The sequence below is a fragment of the Diabrotica undecimpunctata genome, chromosome 9 (assembly GCF_040954645.1).
Source record: "Diabrotica undecimpunctata isolate CICGRU chromosome 9, icDiaUnde3, whole genome shotgun sequence".
Lineage (NCBI taxonomy): Eukaryota > Metazoa > Arthropoda > Insecta > Coleoptera > Chrysomelidae > Diabrotica > Diabrotica undecimpunctata.
This window is the reverse complement of record NC_092811.1, coordinates 116245300-116273005: the sequence shown is the minus strand read 5'-3', so window position 1 is coordinate 116273005 and position 27706 is coordinate 116245300. Positions and strand designations below refer to the sequence as shown.

At 33.4% G+C, this 27706-nt stretch overlaps 2 protein-coding genes across 3 annotated transcripts in view; one reads left to right on the top strand and one right to left on the bottom strand.

Moving 5' to 3' along the window:
* Nucleotides 1-4370, top strand: part of LOC140450422 (protein CTLA-2-beta-like) — a 39797-nt gene extending 35427 nt beyond the window's left edge. For both annotated transcript variants that reach the window (XM_072544060.1, XM_072544059.1), the window contains exon 3: nucleotides 4102-4370. In XM_072544060.1, coding sequence (XP_072400161.1) covers nucleotides 4102-4320 — 219 coding nt within the window. In that variant the 3' untranslated portion in view covers nucleotides 4321-4370. The remainder of the gene's footprint in view (nucleotides 1-4101) is intronic.
* A 9040-nt stretch (nucleotides 4371-13410) lies between these two features.
* wcy (WW domain-containing adapter protein with coiled-coil wacky) overlaps nucleotides 13411-27706 on the bottom strand; it is a 56774-nt gene continuing 42478 nt past the window's right edge. Inside the window, exon 10 of the mRNA XM_072544057.1 lies at nucleotides 13411-26006. Coding sequence (XP_072400158.1) covers nucleotides 25928-26006 — 79 coding nt within the window. The 3' untranslated portion in view covers nucleotides 13411-25927. The remainder of the gene's footprint in view (nucleotides 26007-27706) is intronic.

The window sequence follows — 27706 nt, the reverse complement described above, 5'->3', positions numbered from 1 at the left end:
AGACTGATTATTTCTTCTACGTGTTCGTCAATGGTACTTATTTCTTTAGTGTGGATTTCGACACGGGATAATACATCAGCGTTCGTATTGGATTTTTTGTTAATGACTTCATAATCGAATTCTTCAAGTTTTAGTCTCCATCTAACGAGTTTCGAGGTCGGATCTTTTAAAGAGAATAGCCATTGAAGTCGTCGGTGATCGGAGAGAATTGTAAACTTCCTTCCAAATAAATAAGGTCGAAAATATTTAGTAGCCCATACGATTGCAAGCATTTCCTTTTCGATCGTGGAATATTTAAGCTCGGTCTCGTTCAGTGTTCTTGATGCATATGCAATGGGTTTGTCTTGTCCTACAGGACCCTGTGACAGGATAGCACCTATAGCAAAGTTACTTGCATCTGTGGTGAGATTGAAAGGCTTCGTAAAATCCGGATATTGTAGAAGTGGTTCGTTGGTTAACAGGTTCTTGCAGATTTTAATATAGTTGAGAAATTGTTCGATGTGTTCTATCTTGTCATCTTTCTTTAAACATGAGGTGAGCGGTTTTGTTACTTTTGCGAAATCCTTAATGGACTTTCTATAATATCCAAATAGTCCTAGAAATCCTCTTATCTCCTTGGTAGTCTTTGGTATGGGATAGTCTATGATGGCTTTGATTTTACTTGGATTTGGTTTTATTCCTTCGGGAATGACGACTTGGCCCAAAAATTCAACTTCTTTTTTTAAAAATTCGCATTTATCTATCTGTATCTTGAACATATTTTCTCGTATTTCAAAGATTTTCTTAAGGTTGACCATGTGTTCCTGAAGTGAGGTTGAGTATACGATGATGTCATCCATGTATACTAAGCAGATTTCTCCTATGAATCCTTTAAGCACATTGTCCATTATTCTCTGGAATGTAGGGGGTGCATTCTTCAAACCAAAAGGCATTCTAAGGTATTCATAATGGCCATTTTCAAAGTTAAATGCTGTTTTCTGTATATCTTCCTCTGCCATTTCTATTTGGTGAAACCCACTGGCTGGATTAAGAGTGGAAAAGTATTAACAGCGTCCGAGTTTAACAAGGATGTCCGTGATATTTGGGATTGGATACCTATCGTCTATAGTCTTCTCATTTATTTTTCTGTAATCGACTACGATTCTCCATTTAATTTTTCCAGAGGCGTCTGGTTTTTTTGGTACGACCCAAATTGGAGATGACCAGGGTGACTGACTTGGTCTGATAATGCCTTGGTCCAGTATTGATGTTATTTGTTTTTGAATCTCTTCTCGATGTACGTGTGGATATCGATATGATTTTGTGAAAACTGATACTTCATCCGTTGTTCGTATGTGGTGTTTAATTTGATTTGTAAATCTTAAAGTCTGATGTACATTTCTTCTTCTGGATTAAGATGATCTGTTCTAATGAAAGGATCGCTATCTATTATTGTTTCTGTTTCCATAGGAATGATGTCCGAAGCGTACAGGTGATATTTATGAAGATCTATTGGATTGCTTCTAACAGGATCGGTGAGTGCTACTTGAATAGCTTCGTCAGTGTTGTTGATCATTTCGGTCCAGGCTAGTTGGTTGCAGGCTTCACTGAGAGTTTCTCTTAGAATGGCCCCTTGTATTTCTTGTTTTGGCATAAGTATGGTGCCTTTTGTTTGTTTTGTTGGAAGTCGTACTTGTGTGATTGTTCTGGGTTCCAATTGAATTGTATAAAATTGTGTTTTATTGGTTTCATAATAAAAGATAGGAGGAACTGAGTGTGCTGTAGTTAGTGTGGATGCTGGGAAATTAAGATGTGCTTGTAGAAGTTTTAAGTTATCGAGGCCGATAAGACCATCAAATGTTTTATGGAATTTAAAAAGGTAGAATTTTAAATTAATATTAGAGTTAAATTCTGTATAGATTGGAATTTCAGCACAAGATTCCTGTGAATGGTTTTGAAATATTGAACTGACTACAAACGGTTCATGTTTGATAAAATTTTTATAAAATTTGGATACAATTTCGGGGTTAAGAAATGATTTGGTTGCCCCTGTATCAAGAAGAAGATTAAGGGGAGGATTTTTAATTTCGATATATGAAAGTTCTTTTTTGTCTAAATAGGAATTGAGTTCGACTACGTTTCTTCGTTTTCCTCCTGGAGTTTTGGAAAATTTTCATCTTCTTCTTCTTTGTATTGGACATTTTGGTAACCTTCTACGTGGTAGTCATCTGAATAGGCGTCCTGATTTGGATAGTAATATGCCTGTTCTTCATACAGCTCTTCTACGGTGAATTTTGGCGTGTGTGGTTGCTGTGGCTGTGGCCTAAAGTTTCTGAAGCTTGAACCTCTGTTATGTCCCGTTTGGCGTGTACTTACAGACAATTTTGTATGGATAGAACTTAATTTTATGGAGGATTGTAGATGTCTGTAGAAGGTGAAACAACGATTGCTCTGCTTATTGTTAACAGTGACTGTAATTGCTCAGTTTCTACGTTAACTTGCTCTAAAACGGCTGTTTTGATTACTTCGTCATTTACTAGAACTAATGCAGAAATTTAGAGCAACAAGCAAGCAGTGCAACAATTTGCAACTGATGCAAAAATTTAGAGCTTGTTGCTCTAAATTTCTGCATCAGTTCAATTACATACTTATTCATTAAAAATTCTAGTAGCAGCTTTTGTACAATTAATATTTTTGTACAATTTCGATTCTTTCTTGCAACGTGTAAACCATTTCAGCGATCAAATGTCACACGTATCAAAATAGTCTGTTACAAGCTATAACAAATTGTCATTGACTATTACCCGATTGGAATGAATGTTCAAATATCGAAAACCTTTGATAAAACTTGGTTTTTAAAGGTACGTGTTACAAATAGTACGGTTAAATTGTATTTTGTTACCGCCAATTAAGGTGAGAGAGATACTATTTTGTTAAAAGAAAAATTGTTTCTCTTTTTATTTAGAAAAAACATATAATCTACATCAATCACGCAGGGTTATTAGTGGAGTAACGTACACAAAAGTTCATTTTATTTACATTAAATAGATGTATATAAACGTAAATCTTTTAAATAATTTATTACATGGTCAGTGTTTATGGTTAAAGTGGTTTTGATATCATCTGAGATTCCATATTTTCTTCTTGTTTCTTCGTGGTACTGGCAGTCAATCAGAATATGCTTCACCGTCAATGGTAGAGAACAGTTTCTGCAGGTTGGAGGAGATTCTTTGTTGATTAAGAATTTATGTGTCATTGCAGTGAGTCTAATTCTTAGTCGGTTAGTTATTACTTGGTCCCTTCTATTGGATGGATTATTCAAGATGGTCTTCACAAGGTGATAAATCTCATATATTTTGGTTCCTGAATCTTTCCAGTAGTCTTACCATATGTTCATACAGTGGTCTTTAATTAGGTTTTTGAGATCGGAGTATGGGTAATTTCTTGATTTGGTTGTGTATTGCGAGTTTATTCGACTTGTGTTTGCTAGGTTGTCCACTTTCTCATTGTTGTCCAGCTATTCCTACATGCGACGGTACCCAGATAAATGCTACTTCTTTTCGAGTTGATTAAATTATATTTATCTCATTTTTATAGCCCAAAATATTGGATTTGTAGGGTATATTTGTTTTAAACTTAATAGAGTATTTAATGGGTCAGTGATGATGACACATTTATTCTCACTACGCGTTTTGAAGAAAATTAAGGCTTCCAAAATGGCTGTGGTCTCGCCTGTGAGGATGCAGCAGTTTGTAGGTATGGATATAGTGTGAGTAGTGTATTTACAGTAGTATGCTGCAGCGTGTCCGTCATAAGCTTTAGAGGCATCACTGAAAATTTGGAGATAATTAGGATAATGAGATATCAGTTCGGAGTACAAGTGTTTTCTGATTTCCGGTCCCAAAATGGACATTTTTAGTAAAATTAAGCTTGTTTGTATCATTTTTTGAGGTTTAATCTCTGGCGACTGTAGTATTTGCTTTTGTTAAATTAAAATTGATTATAATAATATCGTTATTAATTTAATATTACCGTTTTGTACCTGTGTTAAGTTTGCTTTTAATTTCTTTATTATGCACAAAAAAAATTAACCCCTAACAAGTACCTTTTTGTGTTTTACAGAAAGATTTCAACAGGTCGTACAGCGCCGAAGAAGATACCAAAAGGTTCAAAATATTTAAGGAAAAATACAACGAAATACAAGCACACAACAAAAAATACGAAGCTGGTCAAGTAACATGGACAGCTGGATTGAATGACTTTACTGACAAAACACCCGAAGAACTTAAACATCTCCATGGTCTTAGAGTTCCTGATGGAAATGCTGCTGGACTACATTAACTTATGGCTAAAAGTTTTATGATTATTAAATAAAGTTATCATTTGACAAATGTAGTTTTCTTTAGACAAATTGTTTATGATGATACAAATGTTACTCAACGTATTGGTACTCTACTAGAAATGTATTAAATTAAATAAGATCACAAATAGACAGAACTCAGAGTGTTTAATTTTCAGACGACCTGGAATGCTTTTCTGGTGTTCCACAGAATTGACCCACTACTGCATGAATTATTGCAAACATGAAATAAAAAATATTTTTATATATTGTGATTTTTATTAACGCATATAAAAGGCATTAGTACATTTAAAATAACTGTTTAGTCCTATATAGAGAAGCTTTTTTGTAAACCCATATATGGTTTCATATGCAATAACTACAAACGAACTTTCACATGCATTATACGAACATATTTTAATAAAATATGTCAAATTTACCTCTTAAAAGTCTAGTAGACAACAAAAAACTCAATTTTTTACCAGTTCCTCTCGTACAAAGTGATGTAGTACCAATAAGTGGCCCCTTTTTAAATTTAATGTCTGTTTTGTCCTTTTAATTGTGTTCTGTTTGTCCCTAAGTGTCCTCAATTGTTTTAGTTTTAATAATTTTATCATATCTGACATCACAATTGCTACCAAAACAGAAATCAAATTCATTTTATCAAAAAATTTGATAATTACAAGCTAAAGAAATTGCACATCCACAAAATTGTACATCTAATTTCATTCATTATCATACAACTGTCCTTTTTTAAACAAATTTTCAATAAATTTAACACACATCTCTAAAATATATCTTTTGAATAAATACAAATACCTTTTAATAATTTAAATAATATAAAACATCACTTTCACATAACAAACAATCACATAATACCTGATTCCTATTTCATTAGTTAACATCTCTCCCCTTAAGAAATTTCCCCGCTAATTATCAAACAGTTACAATAAAAACCGAAAATCACCCATCATAAGCAATACAGGATAGTTTGAACTATGCTTCCCGAATCATTAACTAATAATTCCTGTACCGCCCTGTAAGTAGTATTTTGTTGTTTTTTACTAATTTATTACAATTCAATAGATTATCTCACGCAACGACAGAAACGAATACATAGAGTCAGAAGAGGAGATAGCAATGGCGTGGAAAGAATACGCAGAAAGACTCTTTATTGACGAAAGACCAACACAACCAACGCGCAAACTTTCTTCCGAAAACTTATCAGGGCCATCAATAATGCGAAGTGAAATAGAATATGCAGTTAGAACCACAAAGATGCATAAAGCAACAGGTCCAGATGAAATTAATATAGAAGCAATAAAACTACTAGACGAGGAGAATATCGAAATCTTGGTAAAGCTGTTCAATAGAATTTATGATACTGGTTACATTCCGCGAGAATGGCTGCAGTCATCCTTTGTGATGATCCCAAAAACAGCTAATGCCACAAAATGCAATGAACACCGCTTAATCAGTTTAATGAGTCACTTGCTGAAACTCTTCCTTAGGATATTACATTCAAGAATGTACAAGATACTAGAAGAACTTAGCGGGTCAACACAATTCGGTTTTAAGGGAGGACTAGGAACAAGAGAGGCAATTTTATGTTTGAACACCTTAATACAAAACTGTTTAGATCAACGAAAAGATGTCTACCTCACCTTCATCGACTACGAGAAGGCATTTGACAATGTTAAACATGATATCATGATGGAACTACTACATAGGGCCAACATGGACCAGAAGGAGATCAGAATTATTCAGAATCTATACTGGAACCAAATGGCAAAGGTGAGGATTGATCAAGACCAATATACGGATGAATTTGAAATCCGGAAAGGTGTCCGCCAAGGCTGCATACTCTCTCCGATGCTTTTTAATTTATATGTTGAAAATATATTTGCGGAAGCATTAGAAGACACGGAATTAGGCATTAAGGTGAACGGCATACCAATTAGCAACCTACGCTATGCGGACGACACAGTGACTATAACTGATAAGTTGGAAGATCAGCAGTTATTACTTGATAGGGTAAAAAATATGGCCTCAAAATCAACATTTTGAAAACGAAATATATGGTCATTAGCAGAAACCCTCCAGAAAACCCGATAATATGCATAGGTGACGATCGCATAAAACGCGTGAAAACTTTTAAATACCTTGGCACCACAATCAATGACCAATCGTATCCACAACAAGAGATAAAAACCCGAATACAAATGGCAAGACAAGCTTTTGTGAAATTCAGACCGCACCTATGTAATCAAAACCTAAATTTCGAAATACGCTACAGAATGGTCAAGTGCTACATATGGTCCATCTTGCTTTATGGCATGGAAAGGTGGACTTTAAAAAAAACATCTATCAACATACTTGAAGCATTTGAAATGTGTTCATTGAGAAGAATGATGCGCATACCTTGGGTGGATAGAGTTCGAAACGATGACGTCCTTAAGAGAGCCGGCGTGGAAAGAGAACTCTTTGAATTAATAAAAAAACGCAAGATTGGTTACCTTGGGCACATATTGAGAGGAGCAAAATATGAAATACCACAGTTAATCCTACAAGGGAAGATCGAAGGTAGGAGAGGAGCCGGCCGCAGCAATTATCCTGGTTAAGGAATATTAAAGAATGGACAGGAATATACAATACAGGCCAGCTGTGTCACGCCGCCAAGAACAGAATTCTAGTAATGAGATAGTCGCCTACGCACTTTGGTGTATGGCATGTGAAGAAGATTATCTCATACCAATTTGTGGGTTTTTACTTTGTCTGCTTAATCAATTTTTTTCGTATTAATAAACACAGACATGTAATATTGGCATAATTACTGTAATTTTTATCTTTATCTTTATAAGACAGCACCCTAATATGGGCTTTTTATAATTTCAGCATTTAATTTAATTTGTACCGTTTGACCTGAAGATGCTTTGCAAAGTGTAGAAAGCGAAACCGGTCGTTTTGGTAGTAAAATTAAATTGATTGTAAGTCGTATTTTATTTCTTTTACCTATTTGAAATGGACTCACACAAACAACACATTCATGATTTAAAAATACGTTAGTTATGAAATTGTGATAGAAAATTCCTTTTTTCATTAATGCATAACATAAAAATACTTCACACTATATATTTGGTGTAAGTTTTTTTTGTACATATTTCACACTGTTGGCGACATTTTTGCTATTCTATTATGTGTCCAATGTTGTCCGTATGCACAGAATTTAACTTGATTTAATTCTTGATATCTTGCACGAGGTTTTCTTTTTTTCAGTATTGGGGTTGTTCCATTGATTAACACAGCTGGAGTTCCTTTTCATTTTAGAATATCGTGCCGTTCAGTCATGCTTGACTTTACTCCTCGTTTGCAAAAAACAAAGTTAATTTCATGGAGTATTCTCCACATTGTTGTGCGTGACATGTTTGCTAAATCTTTGTCTTTTTTAACCAGTGCAAAAACTTTGTTCAATGTCGGCGGTAAATTTTTAAAGAAAAAACTATGCACGATGGCACGTAGCCGCGTATGAAATACTGCATCGTAAGTGAACTTTCTGCTGTTCACTCTACTTTTGGTACGTTTTCTTGTTTTTTTATGGGCTTTATTCCTCCTTCCGCAGCTTCTTTGCGTATTTTAGAAATAGTACTAAAACTTACTCCCGTGATAGCACTTACTTTATCGGTTAAAATTCTAACACTTTCAGTATGGCGAATATTTTCTTTTCCTATTCATGAGAGACACCCTACTGTTGTTCATTTAGTTGTGCATTTAGAAAATGGACAAAGAGTATATTTTACAGCACAGAACGCAATACAAAGAGCTGCTCAGCCACCATCTACTACATTAACCAGTTTTTTTAAGATATGCCAAAACGGTGCTTTTGCTCAAACATTGTTATATTCTGAAATGCCAAAATATTATACTTGGAATCAATCCTAAAGGATGTTTATACGACGGAAACAAGGAAAACCAGTTCCAAGATACCCAGATGTACCTATATTCTACTGATGCGATTGGTGGAATTTATTCAGTACATCCAAGCAATGATGAATGTTTTTATTTACGACTGCTATTAGTCAATGTACGTGGCCCAACATCATTCCAACGTTTACGAACTGTTTATGGTGATTTGTGTGGATCATACAGAGAAACCTGCCAACATTTGCAATTGCTAGAAAATGACGCTCATTGGGATGAAACTTTCAATGATGCTGTAATATCATCACGAGCTATCAAATACGAACGTTGTTTTTTATAATCATATCTACATGTCTCCCATTAAACTCAAAATGATTTGTGGATCAAGTACAAAGATAATATGTGTGATGATATTTTGTATCAAATACGAATTAGAAGGGGAAATCCAAATATACAAATAAGCGAAAAAATTTACAATGAAGCAATGATTTCAATTGAGGACATGTACTTGATGACGCCAAACAAAATATTATTTCAGTTAGGCCTGGCCGCGCCCAATGCATAATGTTTTTAACCAAGAGTTGCACCGAGAAAAACTATGATCTCAACACTTTGAAAGAGTTAATTCAAACAAATCTTCCACTATTGAATGAACAACAGAAGTATGTATTTCATACACTTATGAAAGTAACAAATTATAAAACAGGAGGGATTTACTTCTTAGATGCACCTGGTGGTACATGAAAAACTTTTTTGATTTCATTGATATTAGCAACAATTCGCTCACAAAATAAAATTGCACTTGCACTCGCTTCGTCGGGAATCGCAACAACTTTGCTTGAAGGTGGTCGAACAGCCCATTCAGCACTAAAATTGCCATTTCGCAACATGCCAGACAACAAAACTCGAACCTGCAACATTTCGAAGAACTCTGCAATGGCAAAGGTTTTGCAGCAATGTGAATTTATTGTTTGGGATGAATGCACGATGGCACATAAAAAATCTTTGGAGGCTTTAGATAGAACCTTACAAGACCTACGGAGCAATCATAATCCATTTGGTGGTGCAATGATTTTATTAGCAGGAGATTTTCGTCATACATTGCCAGTGATTCCACGATCAACGCCAGCTGATGAACTCAATGCATGTTTAAAGTCCACCAATTTGTGGAAACATGTCAAAGTATTACACTTAAACAAGAATATGTGTGTTGAGTTGCAGAATGACCAATCTGAAGACATATTCTCTAAACAACTCATTGACATTGGTAATGGCAAATTTCCTATAGACACCTTGACTGGTTGCATTAACTTTCCTCCAAGTTTTTGTCAGTTAACTCGATCAAAAGATGAACTTATTCAAAAGGTGTTTCCAGATGTTGCTCAAAATTACAGAAACCATGATTGGTTTAGCGAACGGGCTATATTGGCTGCAAAAACATAGATGTAAATGAACTAAATTTCAAAATTTAAGAACAAATTACAGGCGAATTGAGAATATATAAAACAGTTGATTCGGCTACTAACCAAGATGATGTCGTCAACTATCCGCCTGAATTTTGAAACGACTATAGTTTCCAGTGCGGCTTGCTTTTGCTATGATCATAAATAAGTCCCAGGGGCAATCATTAAGTGTTTGTGGTATTAATCTAGAAAATCCATGTTTCTCACATGGTCAATTGTATGTTGCCTGTTCCCGTGTTGGAAAACCATCAGATTTGTTTGTATATTCACCAGGTAATCAAACAAAAAACATTGTATATTATAAAGCACTACAATAAAAAAAAGATTTTTAATAATTATGATTCACTTGATTTACAATAAAGCGATTACTGAAAATACTTATATACGTTTTACTTCATTATTCTTTATTATTATTAATTCGGTTATTAACCCTATGTTAATAATAATAATAATAAATAATTAATTATCTCTATGTTTTGTCATTGAAGCACCCACTTTATAAATATTTGTCACCTTTAGGTTCTCACTATCCCTTTAGATTATTTTTCAATCAGGTTTGAACCTTAAATTCCCCTCTTAGTTTGAAGCCCTCTGGCAGACATCCCAGTTAGGGTTTTTAGTGGTTCCAAAAGGGTGGCCAAAGTTCGTGGAAGCGAAGATACTTAGGTCACTCGACCTGACCCTCACGCACCGCCCTATCATCATGGTGACGGTTCTGTTTAGGAGAATTAAAGAAATAAACTGCCACATTCCAAATATATTGGACAGAACGAAGTCTGACGGGTCCGCTAGTAAACAAATAAAATAAATATATATCATTTATATCTTTGAAAACGGTCTTTGGATATAGAGATCGAAACGTCAGTAAAAACCTGTAAATAAATAATTGTGGCATATTTAGAACAAATAATATTTAAAAAATATAATATAATTAACGTTGAAATAAAAGTGAGTGTACGCCACTGAACGTCTTTCCCCACTTCTCCGCATTCAAACGATGAAATCACTCTTCCAAATAGTGGAAGTATAGTATAGATGTTAGTTGAAACCTTTATTTTTATTGTAATTGTAGATATTCTTGTTTTGCTTATATATCTTTGAAAATAGGGTACTAACACACTTCATGACAGAACAAAAACGTACAAAGTATTTAATTAAAAATAGTCAAAGTACAGGTTAGGTTATTATAAAATACCTGCTAGTTTGTGGTTTTTTAATAGAACACCCTGTATATAATTTAAAAAATGAATTCTCTATTTTTTCCTGATTACAATAACTAAGTTATCAGGGATAAAATGTGCTCATAAATTATGAGCAGTCATAAGTCATAACTTATGAGTCGTGTTAATAAAACGTTTGTATACTAAAATATATATATATATATATATATATATATATATATATATATATATATATATACATCGGTTCAGAACGTCTTTCGACGTTGTCCGATACCTAAACACCATCTCTTCCTATCTTCGCAGTCGTTTGTTGTTAAATTTCTTTCGCTCATGGACTTGTTTACGCCGTGTTGCCATTCTAATCTGGGTCTTCCTCTTTTCCGTCGACCTATCGGTTGCCATTCTATTACTTTTTTGGGGAGTCTTGATGCTGGCATCCGTTGAACATGCCCATACCACCTTAATTGTTTCTTCTCTATATCTTGAGTTATATTTCCTTCTATTCCCATACGTTGTTTTATTACATCATTTCTGATTCGGTCTCGTCTGGAAATACCTAAAGATCTTCTCATTGCATCCATCTCTACTGCTTCTATTCGCTTTTTGTTCTTTTCACTAATTCTCCATGTTTCAGCGCCATAAAGAAGAGTAGTTTTAATCATGGTCTCATATTCTGACTCGTTTCCAATACAAAGATATTTGGTTTTTGTTGTATTGACATTCATTCCCCAGTCGTTATATTCTTCTATCAGTTTTCTTAGTATGTACTGCATGTCTTCCCTGTCGGTCGCTAGCACTACCTGGTCATCAGCAAACTGGAGTGTATATATACATTCATTGCTAAGCTCTATACCCATCCTATGTACCTTTCTTTTCCATCTTTCCAATGCCGCTGCAACATATATCTTGAATAAGGTTGGTGAGATACAGCATCCCTGTCGCAAGCCTTTTGTAACCAGGAATTTTTCCGTTAGATATTTTCCTGTTTTTATCTGTGCCTTTGAGTCTCTATATAGTTCTTGTACAGCATTTATCAATGTGTGGTTGATGTTAGATCTTTTCAACGTTGTCCACAGTTTTGTTAAGGGGATGTTGTCATATGCTTTTTGCAGGTCTACAAAAGTAATATGAGTTTCTAGATTCTTAGCCGATCTTTTTTCTATTATTTGTTTAAGACAAAATACGTTATCGGTGCACGATCTTCCTGCACGGAACCCGCTTTGTTCTTCCTCTTCATTGTGCTTATATTCTTCCTCGATCATATTTCTCAAAATTCGTCCATACAGTCTGCTCAGGGTGCTGGTTACCGATATGCCTCTATAATTATTACAATTCCTTTTGTCCCCCTTTTTGTGTATTGAGGACATGTATGCCGTTCTCCATTGTTCTGGTACTGGGTGTCCATTTAGACACTGATTGATCACATAAGTTAATATTTCAAATAGTTTATGAGTTCCATTCTTAAGCATTTCAGCATAGATTCCCTCAGGTCCAGCGGATTTACCATTCTTTACGGTCATTACAGCCTTCCTTACTGTTTCGATGTCTACCCTCGCTTCCTCTCCTTGTATATGTACTGACTGTGTTGGGGAGTTCGCTAGGTATTCTTGTCTTGTCTCTGTCAGCAAGCTTTCATAGTGATCTTTCCATTGTCTTGGTTTTATGGTGTGTATGTGTGCTTTGTCTTTTCCTGTATTTTTTACTGATTGTATAAAATTCCACGTTTCACCATATTTTGTTACTAATTTTGTTTTGCTGTGTCCCGAGTGTCTCCTTAGAGGCCTGGTGTAAACTAGCAATAATATTCTCGTAAATATCTGAAAATGTTTGTCTCTCTATCTCTCGTAGTTTTTCATCTAGTCGTCGTTGGTATAGCTGTTTAGTACTATCATTTATAAAACTATTGAAGTTGTACTTCGGAGTATCTACTGTCTGCAAGTCTTGCTTTTCTTCTAGGTTTTGGTATTTCTCCGTGTATTATCTTAAGTGGGAACAAAATTTTCGCTCTTACTAAGTAGTGATCGGATCCACATGTTATTCCTCGGAGAACTCTTATACTAAAATACTTGTACATAAAAAATTTGTTTAATTGTATGTGATAATTACTTTTATTAACAATTTTTTATAGGTATTATTATTTTACAATAAGTTCTGTTCAGTCGAGTCGATTAGTGTTATCACTACCTAGATATATCACAGAAGTTAACAATACCGATATTTTTTATTTGTATTTTATAGAAAATGAAACTTGTTGGTAAATAAAATTAAATAAAAATACAAATATTTATTTTATTTTAAATACTATATCTACGCTACTGTTCAGTAGACTACTGGTCACTCTAACATTGTTGCCAATTTGCTAGTATCTTACTCGCTCTTGTTCCTATAAAATTTCCAACGAAATTACGTGCCCACTATACCAATATGGTTCACAAATGCATACTGGCAAATAGTACTAAATCAGCTTGGCAGCCAACCTGTTAAGGCGGTACGAAGTTCGCCAGATCAGCTAGTAGTAAATAAATACAAATCGGAAGGAAAAATATATTTAACATTAAAAAAGAAACTACACTGACAAAAACATCAAATTATAAAAATAATATTATATTAACAATTATTGTGAATTAAGTTATAAGTTACAAAAATAACAAATGAAAATATACACAATAGAAAACTATGGTCTATTATCAATATTAATTTATCTAATTCTAAAAACGTAAAACCAATATAATACAAATACAAGGTCACGTAAACTTCTATCTAGCGAGATAGTCTTTTATTCATTTAATAAACCCCTGACCGAAATTAAGACACCAACAAAACCTTTCATTATTACTTTTAAACTAGTAAAGTATATTACACAGAAATTACCACGTGTTCCTAATACGCAGGGTGTTTTTATCGTGAAATATTTTTAGCTGTACTAACACGTACGTGTTCGGTAAGTCTATCTAAAGATTCCGATTGACTGATAAAATTACTAATTTACAATGAGGAATGGGTAATTACAATTACACACGCTTACTTTTGAAAGGGGTAGAGTTTCGACGGATGATAAATATATCTCTACAGTGGACTAAGACGGTATTATTTAAAACTCTTCAGAAATGAAAGTTTTGTTGAGACGTTAATTTTGTTCAGAAGTGTATTTATCATATAAATTAAAATGCCGACAGGTCCAACTAGTATACAGGGTAGTGAAAATTTCAGTAATTATTTAAATAAATAAAGATATAGATAGTATAGTATACTTGGTAATATTATACTTGGTATAGTATACTTGGTAATATCTGCAAATAGCTGACATATGTTTTAATAAGATTGTCTATGTGAATAAATCAACAAATATGAATAATATTAACAGCTCTCTTTTACTCTTACGAAACTAATAAAAGCAATGTTTGTAAGATGTATTACATACAATTTACTGCTTCAAATTTGCCAATATACAAACTAAAATGAAAACCAATAATATGTCCCAAAGTAAAACCACGATTTTCCAAAGTCTCTAGTGGATGTATGAACATTTTCAATCTAATATTGAAAACCATAATTTATAGACAAATGACAGTGAGTGACAACGTCAAAGTCAAGATCAATTTGGGTGCATCCACTAATTTTGCTAATAAATGTTTCTATCAGCATCCAAAACCTGCACGCAAAATGTACTGAATTACAATATTACCGCAGTATATTGTTCATTGGTTCTCGATCACACTAAGGCAAAATAAAAAGTTGAACAGGCCCATTCGAAAGGTACTATACTATGTATATTAAAATTCATACTAGGACTGATTATTGTTAAGAAGTTTATGTTTATTACATAAAAGACGGTAAACATATGAGCTATAACAGTAACCGATGGATAGTTCTTGAAAAAGTAAAGTAAAAACTGTTTTATCATTAATACAAATAAAGATAACTTTAGCAAGAAAACTAAAAGAAAATATATTTGTTAATGTAAGAGGGAAAAATTGTTTAACGTAAAAATGACAAAATTATATAAATTTTCCATGAGAACTTTTAAAATTTAAAAAAGAAAAATAAATCTACAATTTCTTCAGATAAAGATAAAATAGATGAAATGTGATATAACTAGCTGAATATTACTTGATTGAAGTTTCAAATATTTGAAATATACATATTTCTAAGAAGTTAGCACACGTGCTAGTAAGATTGCAAGTCAATCCAAGCAGTGGTTGATTGTAGCATTTTTGCAATTTATTAAAATGTCATTATTTTTCAATGCAGGCTTACGATCAACAGTAAAAACGGCGCTTGGAACGCTTTTCCAACTGAAAGTCAAAACCATGTAAAATTATTAACTGTCTCATTGTGTATGATAACTAAATATTGTAAAACTGTCACTGCTTTTTGTATACGCGAAATGTCTGTCTGTCTGTCTTCGCATTATTGTGAAAATGCAATGAAGTGTCATCGAACAAGTGTCATTTGTGCTCGTTTTCAGTATATTCCTAAATCCTTTCATTCCAAGCTTTTTTCATGGGGGTTTTAGCTTTTGGTTGTTTGATAGTTTCCTTAGTGTTTTGAGTATCTAAGTTTGCAATTTTTGTGCAAATCCTGATGCCATTTTATAGTAGAACTTTCCGGTAACAATATATTGCTAATCTTTTTATGAACATTTGGCAGACGAGTAGTCTGGAGAATCTAGATATATCTTTTATATTAAAAAAAACATAGTACGCAATAAAGAATAATACAGAGCATAATTCTCTCCGAAGCCCATTCGAATATTATAAACAATAGAAAAAAAAAATTTTACTAAAATTTAAAATATAAAAAACAATAAATTTCTGCACCACAAAAAAGTATAAGCATATAAATAAACTAAAAACGTTATTATATTAATTACAAATAGCTTTCTTTAGTTTTATAGTAGGGCCAACGATCTAAGGGACTAATTTTCCTAATCATTTGAGATTATCTGAGAATTTTTGCGTACACAAATCCCGTACTGGTTCTTTTCATACTCCAAATCCTGTGAACTGCTACGACCCTGCCTTCGCTAGAACTTTCCAAAGAAAGTCCTACCTTATCAGCAACGAATAACAATGAGTCTCTTAGATCACTGGTCCTAATATATCTAAAAATATTAGAAATAGAGAAATAAATAAAATCTAAAGTGGTTTCTCGATGATATTCCTATGTATATAATGTATTCTAAAGTACGCCACATATAACTATTTAAAGCAAATAATATAACACACCAAAGTAGTTCCTGAATTTATATTTAAATTACTGAAATCAGCAATACTCTGTAAAGAAGGGTCAAGTTATTATACATGATCTAACAATATATAATTATTAACTGGATCAGTCTCTCAAGGATTTTTAAATTTGTTGAATTAGCAGTTATAAACTTTTATCACTAAGTGAGATTGCACAGCAATGTTTTCTAAAAGATGAGTCCTAAAGAATAGACTGAATTGTAACTACATGTACAAAACCCAAAAAATAATATCTTAGATAACAACAGTGGTTCCAAGATCGCTCGATTTTGAGGTACGGGATGTTAAATTTGTAGAACTTTAATAGTTTTGTATAAATCAGTCATTTGCCTATATATCTGCCTTAAGATTGGAATACTCTTGTTTTTAACAACGAAAGTAAGAACATATTATGTATCAGCTTTGACTTACCTTGTAGATGAAGCTACATACCCATATATTGAACAACAGAATCAGCGATAAATCTTTTGTCACTTATTAATTTATGACGTACATATTTAATATGGAAAGTTTAATAATTTTTGTAAAAATTATTTTTGTGTTTTGAGACACTTGAATAGAATATTACTAAACCACGGCACTGATGGCGCCACCTCCGTCCTCTTTTATCTTCCAAATTGTAAGATATTCCTCTAATTCAAACAAATTTATAAAAAATATTTGGTAATATAGATAATAGATTTGCTTAAGAGCTATGAGTTATCTCGACGCAAAACACAAGTTTACGTCTGAATAAAAAGTTGTATTAGTCATCCTAAAAGTTTCAGCCGTTAAATTTCATTCTTTGGCAGTTCTTCGTTCAGGATGTTTCTACTCCAAACCTTTTAATAATTTGCAGGAAAGAGTGGCCAAAGCTTGTGGTGTTTCTGTCAACACGGTAAAATGTATTTTTCAAGAATCATATAAAAAAAATTCCTAGTCAACGCTTTAAATCACTTCGAAGAACTATACCTTCAACTTCCATAGGGTCCGTTAATTATAAAGGGGAAACAATTCGAAGAATTATCTATTCTTATATTGCACTCCACAGAATAAAACCGACAATGAAAAGAATTTTTGCAGAAGTAAAAAATGAAGAAGGGATAAACCTTAGTGGACAAATAAGACTTGTTTAGAAAATTAGTTAAAAAAAATAGGATTTAGATGGAGAAATCCTACAATAAGAGAGCACTTATACATTATCGTCAAATATTTCAATTAGATTTAGATTTATTAAAATTTTAGAATTTTTTTTATTAATTTTTAACCTGTGACTACATGCCGCTTGTATAGTGGTGGTGGTACTGACCTTCCTGGAATGCTCCAAGCGGTTTTTACCCACTGGCGTTATATTATTTGTTTTTATTTGGCCTTGGAGAGATACAGTTTAATATTTCTGTAGTCGGTGCTGTTGACCGTCCGCGTGTACTTAAGTAAAGATATTTGTGTTGCAGTTTCACAGTTTTAGATATTGGTGTCCTTTTTACAGTTAATAATACGGTAAGTGAACCCTGTGTGTGGTTCTTTTTATGATATTTCTGAAGTGTATTTTAGTGGAAAATATAGTTACATGTATGGTGATTTGTAATAGTGTTTTTTTATTTGCAGGTTATGTGTTCTTACGAGAAAGAAATAAAGCGTATTTTAGCCATGTGGGTTGACATTAAGGGCGGCGATGAGATAGGTGGACCTCCTGAAGACAAAGATGACGTTTTGGAGAACAATCACGACTCTAATTCAGAGCAATCAGAAGGAAAAGAGCTACAAGATTTTAACCAAACTCAGGAAGATCTAAATACTCGTCTGTGTTTTGTGGGTAGGGACAAAAAGACGTTGTGAAATATAAATTTCCCGTAGCTGTTATATTTTGCTGGAGTCTTGCGGTCATCACACCTACATTTGAGGGATCTGTAAATGCAAAGGATCTTGCAAAGTATGCAATCAAAATATAGATTGCATGCCTGTTGATTCCACGTCGAGAAATGTTTATATTACCAGTAACTATGATAAGTCCTATAAAAGAAATATTAGACATCCCGGAGGTATCTATGAAACATAGCGAGTATGACGTTCCAGGCAGATGTCATTTTTGTTCGTCGAAAAAGAACAGAAAAACGAAGACCCTATGCGTACAGTGTCAAAAGTATATATGCTGAGAACATACTTCCCAGCTTTGTACTGAATGCTACAAAAGCCAACAATAAATGAAAAATTGTAACGTAATTTTAAAATAAAAGATTTTTGGTTTATGTTCTATTCTAGTCCCTATTGAATGACAGAAGTTTCTGTATTAAACATGTACATTGTAAATTAGTGATTGGCAAAAAGTTACCACTCAATTTTTCTGTTCAATATGGCGCCATCAACAAGGTAAAATTTGTTAGAGCTAAATCCCAATTTTCAGGCAAATATAGAGAAATGACAGATTTGTGAACAAAAATATATTGTAATATTACAAATTTGACACACTGTAGCTCCAGAACGAGCTATCTTAGACCCACTGTTGTTAGGTAAAATGTTTTGGCTTCTGTTTTCATTTGGACAATTCTTTATGGCTCATCCTGTATAAGGCATTGTTTTACACGAAGCTAACAGTAAAATGAATAAACAAGTCTCGGTTGGAAATATTTTTAAGTTAGCATATATAACATAAACCATATTCACACAAAATGCTCAAGCCTAAACAAAGAATGGGTACATGTACATTGAATTATATATTTGTTGAATTATTCGTACTCATATTGAGTGGTTTTTGTTACATTCTTAACCAATTGAAGTAGCACAAAACGATGTTTTCGCCCCGTCCGACATGAAAACTATTAAATTTAAAAACTAACTTCTCCAAAAAATTGTTTATTGGGTTTTGAAAGCACAGCAACAATAAATATACGCAGTAGATAAAATTTAACAGGGTATAATGGAGTGGCTCTATAAATAAGAATTTTATGCAGATTCTTATCGGTTAAAATATTAATGTAAAAAACTCAAAAGTTAAAACTAAATAACAATAATTAAAAAATAAATAATTTTCTAAAAAGATTTTCCACCATTGCAAGAATACAAAGAGGGTTGCGAAAGTACCGCATAGTGTACACAAACAAAAATAAGTGAAACCGCCAAGGTCATTTGCGTAGTAAATCGAAAAGAGGGGATCGGTTCGATAGTGTTCTTTACAGCGTTAGCGCTCATTTAAAAAAGCGTTGTATATGAAGTCGGATGTTTTACGACATTGCCAGACAACCACGTACCTCATGGAATAGTTTACGTAAAGTGCAAAACCCAAATATATATTTTACTAATCACTAAAATAAAATACTAATTGATTTGGCAACGCTGCGTAAGCGACCATATTAGTCAATCATCTACTTTGCTCAGATTACGGTTTCAGTTATTTCTGTACGATTACACTTGCAATTTCGAATGGTATATTATGCTCTGAACTTACCAATAGTGTAAAGTAGGCCCTTTGAACTATGTAGATCAGAAATACTTAATAGAGACTTGTTTATTCATATTATTGTTGTGATTTTTTACATTGTACATACAAACCAACCATATTATTAAAGCTTGCTCCTATTAAATAAAAATGTATCTAAACAAAAGTATGCAAAAACGTCCATAATATGAGTGTAAACAAGGATATCGCAAACCAAATTTAAAATAGTACATTTTTCCTAACTAACTGCATATATAATGTATCTACATAGTCCCTTTTTGCTTAAAAACGTAACACCGCCTTCATTCTCACTATTTACCAAGCAAAGGTCAAGAATATGTTTTTATCAGTGTAGTTTAGCGTTACATTTTCGTGGCAAAGGAAAGACACCCAATCTTTCTTCTTTACAATTGTAAACCTGTATCACAAAAATTAAAAAGAAACAATATCAGTAAAATAATTAAGCGGCCACAGTGCCAAAATGCTAAAAATATGTACAAAATACAAAACTGCTTTTTACAAATATACTTCTGTAGTAAAAAGTAAGATTCAACGTTGGAAAGTTTTTCATGAAAAAGGAGGCGTTTTGTTTTTCGTCAGTTAACGAAAACGTCTACGTCTTTCATTGAAAATTGAAAACGTTCTGTTAATTATTAGTAATCAAAAAAGTATAGGGCCAGTATGTTTTTGAACCAATACATATGCTTATTCAGTTAAACTACAGTTCATACTTTATAATCTATCTTGAAGATAACTTGGGATAGTAATAAAATTACTCGCTATTCACGCCATCAGCGCGGCAGATTCGTAATTATCTAGCACACATACAAGTGTGATCAGATCTCACATATCACTATGTGGTATTAACTGTCAAATTTTCTATAAATTGTGCTCAAATTTGGAAATTTTATACACATATACTTCAGCATGGATTCAGGTATATTCGACAGCAACAAAAAGTAAAACAAACTCGGAATGTGACGACGTAAGCAACATTTATTAAATCCGACAGAAGCCAAAGATACGCCACTGAATTAATGGAAAGCTTCAGGTCGGAGAAGTCCGGTAATTGAAGGCGATGTCATGTCGTGCAACTCGTCATAATTTGTGTTTGCTGTAGCATCGGTCTATATAGAAGTGCTTGCAGCTCTTCAGTTCTTTGCAAATGTTGTAAATCGCTGCGTATACACTTCATAGTATTGATTTAGCCGTCACAATTGTTGCGAATCTCCATCGGGATTTCCCCTGACTTTGTTAAATCCTTCTACTTTTACACTTTTGCTCTCAACACCTTTATTATTATTTTACATTACCTCAGAAACTTTTTCTGAAATTTATTTATTTGTCGATTACGTAAAAAAATCATAATTATTAGATTATTATACTTTTAATTATGTATAAACCAATTGAATCGAATTGAAAGATACGAATTACTTCAAGTTATACTGGAAGGAAAAGTACAGGGCAAAAGATCAGTAGGAAGACGCCAGAACTCGTGGCTGAAAGACCTGAGGAGATGGTTCGACCGCTAATCCGCAGAAATCTTTCGCGCAGCAGTTTCCAAAACTATAATTGCCATTTGGATCGCCAACCTTCGAAAGGAGACGGCGCCATGAGAAGAACATAAACCAATCAATTGTGTTAGTGGTTTACATGGTGTGTTTCCTTCTTCTCTAAAACCTACAATAGCATCCAAAAAAACCATGGTATCCGATTGGATGAATCAGGATTGTCTGAATGGGTCCCGTTTAATAGCTATAGAGTTATGTCGACTGAACTTTTGATTTAAATCTTTAAGATTTCCTAATCAATGCGGGGCCTTCCGAAAGAGCACTATCGTCTTTGGCAAATGTCTGTCACAGTAGCAGACGAAACTTTAATGAACCGTAGTCGTAATACAGAAACACACGAAATAATAGATAAAATACCGCAAGTGTACCGTAAAGTCTTTGCCCTACACTTTTTTGATCTACTAAAATTCACAGACTTTTTTTACATTTCGTATATATCGTAGGAAAAAAATTTCGTTCATTGTTAAATTAAATTATCATCAATATTACAAACGCTATAAATTTCCGACAACTATACACCGATTTGCATGATCAGGAATGTTTATACTTATATATATTTACAATACTACTTACTACGTCCTTTAATATTTATATACACTATCCAAAATAATTGTTGACAATAAAACTGTTCGTTTAGACGTATGAGACTAAAAAGAAATCTATTAGGGCTTGATGTAGACGTATTAAGAAAAAGGAATATATGAAAGTGGAGCTTAAGAGAAAAACAATTAAAAAGCAAGTACAAAAAATGAAGAGATGGCAATATTAAGTTTTACAAAGTTTATAGATCGGAATAAGCTACGAGAAGCACTAGAATTTGTATTTTTCCCCTATATGAGCCCTCTCCCACATCAGTTGGCCCACCTATGTAAATTGCAGTTTAAGTCGATTACCAAAAATAAATTATACTCTGCATATTTTTATAAGTTCCCATAATTAATATGGCATTTTTATTAATATTTATAAAAACATTACCCTTATGGTTTTTTATTTTCAACAGTTCCGACAAAATTATTTTCGAATGTATTACATGTACAATAACCACATGGTCTTTTGCTGTGCTATGTTTGAATCAAATTGTAAACTGTATCTAGTTTCAATTTATTTTTTATACAACTAATTATTTATGTCTACTATCTTAAACTTCTTTACATTTTACACCATTGACTGCTACATGTCTTTTTAAGGTAACACATTTATATTGACTTGTCTATGGATGTTTGGTTTTTCATATTGTGCTTTTTAGATGAACTGATGATGCTTTCTGATTAGAGAGCGAAACGTCTTCAATAAATAGATGAAGTAGCCAACTTCTTTGTCTTTTTCTCCTTATTTATATTGGATTAACGGTCGTACTCCTTTTTTCTATAATATATATATATATATATATATATATATATATATATACGCATATACATATCGAAAAAGAAGTACGACCGTCAATTGCAATATAAAATGTAATTCACAAGGAAATCTGCTAAGTACCGTCAGGAATATGGAGCATAAAAAAATAAAATGGTTTTACAACAAACCTCTTTCTGAAACAGAATTGCAAGACATAGTCAACGAAATTATGGCAGATTATGACTTATCCTTACATAATAACTTTGACACTGATAGAGAGGAAAGTGGTAATGATAGTGACACAGATTTCGATTCGCTATTTCCAAATACATTTAAAAATAATTTCAAAAGAAATGGTGATGAAACAAAAGTAAATATTTTACAAGATATTGGACTGTCTCCGATCATTTCAAGTGAAGTGAATGATAACGATAATGCCACAGGGTCTAATTCTTTATATCCAAATACATTTGAAAATAAATTCGATGGTAATAATGATGAGAAACAGGATATTGTTTTACGAGATATTGGACTCCCTCCAACTATTTCAAGTGAATCAGTCACTATCACTGCTGCATCGGTGGAAGCGTGTATTTCAAGAAAATTTTTTGAGCGAAACACTGAGAATAGAAACAGAAAGCTGCGTTTATCAAAAGTTGAAGCAGAAGAGTCTAATAATAATGAAGTTCAAGAACAACCTGCTCGTAGATGGAAGAAATGTAGTGCTAAAACCAAAATATCCGATTATCTAGAGCCGGACGGTGTGGTTGAGGAATTGTTTGATAGTTCTGGGACTCCTACCAGCGTTTTCTTAAAAGTTCTTGGCTCCATCATAGGCGATATCACTTATCAAAGTAATTTGTACGCTATCCAGAGAAATATACAATTGGATCTCACGGAAAAAGAGCTCCTTAGTTTCATTGGTATCAATTTGTTTACGGCCTATCACCAACTGCGGAAATGAAAAGATTCTTCTTCTTCCTATGCCGTCCCCATTAACGGAGGTTGGCGACCACATTTTTAAAAGCTTCTCTGTCTTTTGCAACGTGGAATAATTCGTCTACAGTCATGTTTGTCCAGTCTCGAATATTTCGCAGCCATGACTTCCTCTTTCTACCTATTCCCTTTTTGCCATCGACTCTACCCTGCATGATGACCTGCAAAGATGACCTGAAAAGATTACTGGAATGGAAGTCCCGATTTAGACGTTTCTCTGATTACTAACGCAATGTCACGTAATCGCTTTGAGAAAATTTTGGCAAATATTCATTGCAACAATAACTTAGAAATTCCAAAAAACAATAGAGACAAGCTATACATATTACCTAGCCTAGTTATGGAAAAACTCAATCAGAATTTTCAAACTCTACAAAACAATATCATCCCCAGAAGCCTATAAAACGAGGATATCTGGTGCTTAGCTGACCAAAAAGGGTATATTTCAAATTTTGATTGTGTCGAGGAGAATTTAGATGCCATGGATTAGGAGAACGTGTTGTGTTGTCATTAGCAAAGCCACATTGGGGGAAAATAAAATCATCTATTTTGATCATTTCTTGACATCAATACCCTTACTGGAAAAACTGCGACTTGAAAATACTTTAGCATGTGGAACAATTCGCAATAATAGAAAGGATTTTCCTAAGACTTTAGCCGAAGATAAAGCTCTTAAAAGGGGGGACTTTGATTACAGGTACTCCAACACAAACATAGGTATTTTCAAATGGAAGGACCATAGAATCGTGAACTTTACAACTCTTCCATGGAACCGAGCAGACATCAGTCAAAAGAACAAATAAAGATGGTACAAAAGCTGATATAAGTTGTCCAGTAGTTGTGGATGATTATAATCGTCATATGAGTGGGGTAGATCATGCTGATCAACTTCGTACCACCTATGGTATGAATCGTAGATCACAAAAATGGTGGGATTGTTTATTTTGGGGATTTTTAGATATTGCATTTTTTAATTCATACATTATACACTGTGATCTTATTGAAAAGATGAGCACGTTTCAGTTTCGAAGGTAAGTCTCTCAAGGATTACTGAATATGAACAAAGGTCAATCAAAGAAGAGAAACTCAATCTTGAAACCGTTACAAAAGCGTCGAAAGTACAACTTCAGTGTTTTAGACGATATACGTTTAGCAGTTAGCTAATAGGGGGAGCCATTGGGTCAAACAAGAAGGTAGTATAGGCCGGTGTGAGTACTATAATGACCAAGGTATCCAGTCACGTCCTCACAGTAAATGCGGCACATGTGGGGTTTTTCTGTGTTGCAATGAGAAAAAAACTGTTTTGCGATTTACCATGAGATAAATTTGTAACATTATGTTATCAATATTTAATTATGTTTTAAGAATAATGTATAACTGAAGATACTTTAGAACTATTTTCGACATAAAAAACAATAAATTTTAAAAATATGCAAATAAAATATAATGCCCTATATTTACTTAGGTATTATGGAAATTGAAACGTCAATAAACGTACTTTAACCTTTAATTGTGGCTTATTCCCATTTAAATAGTAATTACTTAGGTATTTCTTGACGGTACCCAGAAGTCCAAATTTTTGTTTGTTTTTTCTGTAAATATCAATTATTGCTAACAACAACAAAATGTTGTTAATTTTACAGGTTTTTATGCCAATAATGTAAAAATATTTGGATTTTTTCTCGAATCTCTATATTTAGACAACAAAGGGTTAAAAAATGGTCTCACATGTGTAATCGATTCAACATTTGACCAAGGAAAAATGTTTGAAGAAACATAAAAACGTTGATGCCTTTGATAGGAGAATCAAAATGTACAGAAACAACTTAGCAGGATATGCAATAAGAGAAGCTCGCTGTAAAATCGTTTAAATAGTGTAAAAATTGTAGCTGTAAAGATGTCCTCAATATTTTAAATAGTCTATACGTCATAAAATGTCCGCACTGGTATCCATATTAAAAATAAATTGCCACTAAGCACCTGCAGCGCCTGTAATTGTTTTACATATAAATAATAAGATAAAATTAGTGTGCACATAGAAACATAAAATATAATTTTACATGTACACAACGGTACGTTACACACAGTGACCTAATATATGAAGAAGTTATTTAAAATACCCCTTTGACTCCCAATCATGCAAAAGTCTTAAGACTTAAAAATATTGATTTTGTTTATAAATTAACATACGTAAAGTTCTCGGTAAGCGATATCCTTATTAAAGGCTTAAATCTAAAGTTAACCCCGTTAATAACTGCTACAATATTCAACAAAAAATCGAACATTACACTCTAAGTTGTTTTATCTTTTTGTTTTTACAAAAACACCCTACTAGTAGGACTTAAACTTATATCGTAGAAATGGACGCCGCTCAAACGAAGGTTTGATTGGCTTAAAAACAACACAAATGGTTTTTTTCCACTCAAGTTAACTTGTTGACAATAATGACTAAAATCTTGTGATATTTGACTACTAAGTATCGTCCGACATAAACGAATTTTGTGACTTTAACTCTTCTAATTCCTTTATTTGCTGACGTAAAAATAATATTCTGAAAATAAAAAAGTATAATTTAGAAACATAAAACAGTTTTATTTTATATGTACAAATCACGACATTATTTTATTGACCATACAACACAATGGCAATCGCTGTGACATGTTACACGTTTCCACCTCTCTATTCATTTAACAGTAGGTACGAATTGTCGTAATTGTCACACTGACATTAAAAATTTCAAAGGAAGTTCTGAGAGAATAAACAAATAATTAATAAAATGCCTATTACGTTGTATACCGTCCAAGAAAAAGTGCAACTTGTAACTTGGTACTTTCAGGGTCATTCGATACGCGAAGTAATTGATTTATTTATTGTTGCCTTCGAAAATAGACCCTCACCAAGTGTTACAACAGTTAAAAATACCATTAAACTTTTTCAAACTTCGGGATGTGTAAACAGTTGTAAAAAGTGTCATGAAGGTAATGAACCACGTGTTCGACCAGTCGATGAGGAGCGTCAAAACAGGGATATTGATATTTGTGCTTTTGTGGAAGCTAGCGAACCCTGCAATAGTGTACAAATTGCTAGGGTAGTTAACGTGAATGCTCTAACTGTCCAGCGAGTTCTCTCAAAAGGAATGGGTATCACTGTTTTAAGATACAACAAACATAAGAACTGTTCCCGGAAGATAACTTTAGGCGGATGGAGTTTTGTGAATTTATTTTAGATAAACGGAATGAAAATGTACACTTTTTAAAAAATATTTTATTTTCTGACGAATCTTCATTTTCATTACATAAAAAACACAATCCATCCGTTATCATCATCATCAGTGGTGCTACAGCTCTAGTTGAGCCTTGACCTTCCCCAGTCTATTTCGCCAGTCGTTTCTGTTCATCGCCAACCGTTGCCAATTTGCCGCGCCGATTTTCCTTGCGTCCTCGTCCACACCGTCCCTCCATCTCAGTCGTGGTCTGCCTCTACTCCTATTTCCCACTGGGACCGATAATAGAGTTCGTCTGGGTGGGTAATTTTCATTTGCTCTTGACACATGTCCAGCCCATCTAAGCCTACCTATTTTTATGAAGGATATTACATCTCTACCATTTACTATTTTTTTATACTTCTCGTACAATTCGAAATTATATCGCCTTCTCCAAATACCATTCTCACAGAATGCGCCCATTATTCTTCTTAGTATCTTCCTTTCGAAGACGAGCAGAAGATTTGCGTCTGTTTTGGAGATGGTCCATGTTTCTGACCCATATGTCAGCTCTGGTAGGATGAGTGTTCTATATATTATTAGTTTGGTTTTCTGGCTTAAATTTCTGTTTTTTAGCTGCTTGCTTAGTCCAAAATAACATTTGTTTGCTAGCAGTACCCTCCGTTTTACTTCTTCAGATGTGTCATTATCGTTTGTTATGAGAGAACCCAAATATGTAAACTTATTTACTACCTCAAAATTATATTGGTCTATACTGAAGTTTTCTTCGGCGTTTCTAGCTCTATCTCTGTTATTTGGAATAGATGCTAACATTTTGGTTTTTTCCTCGTTTATTTTAAGGCCCATATTTTGTGCGGCTGTCAAGAAGGTGGAAGTCATCTCTTTAAGTCCTCGTGTAGTACGTGCGATCAAATCCAGATCGTCAGCGTAAGCCATAATCTGCGTTGATTTATTAAAGATTGTTCCCCTATTGTGTAACTCGGCATCTCTTATAGTCTTTTCTAACGCTATATTAAAGAGAAGGCACG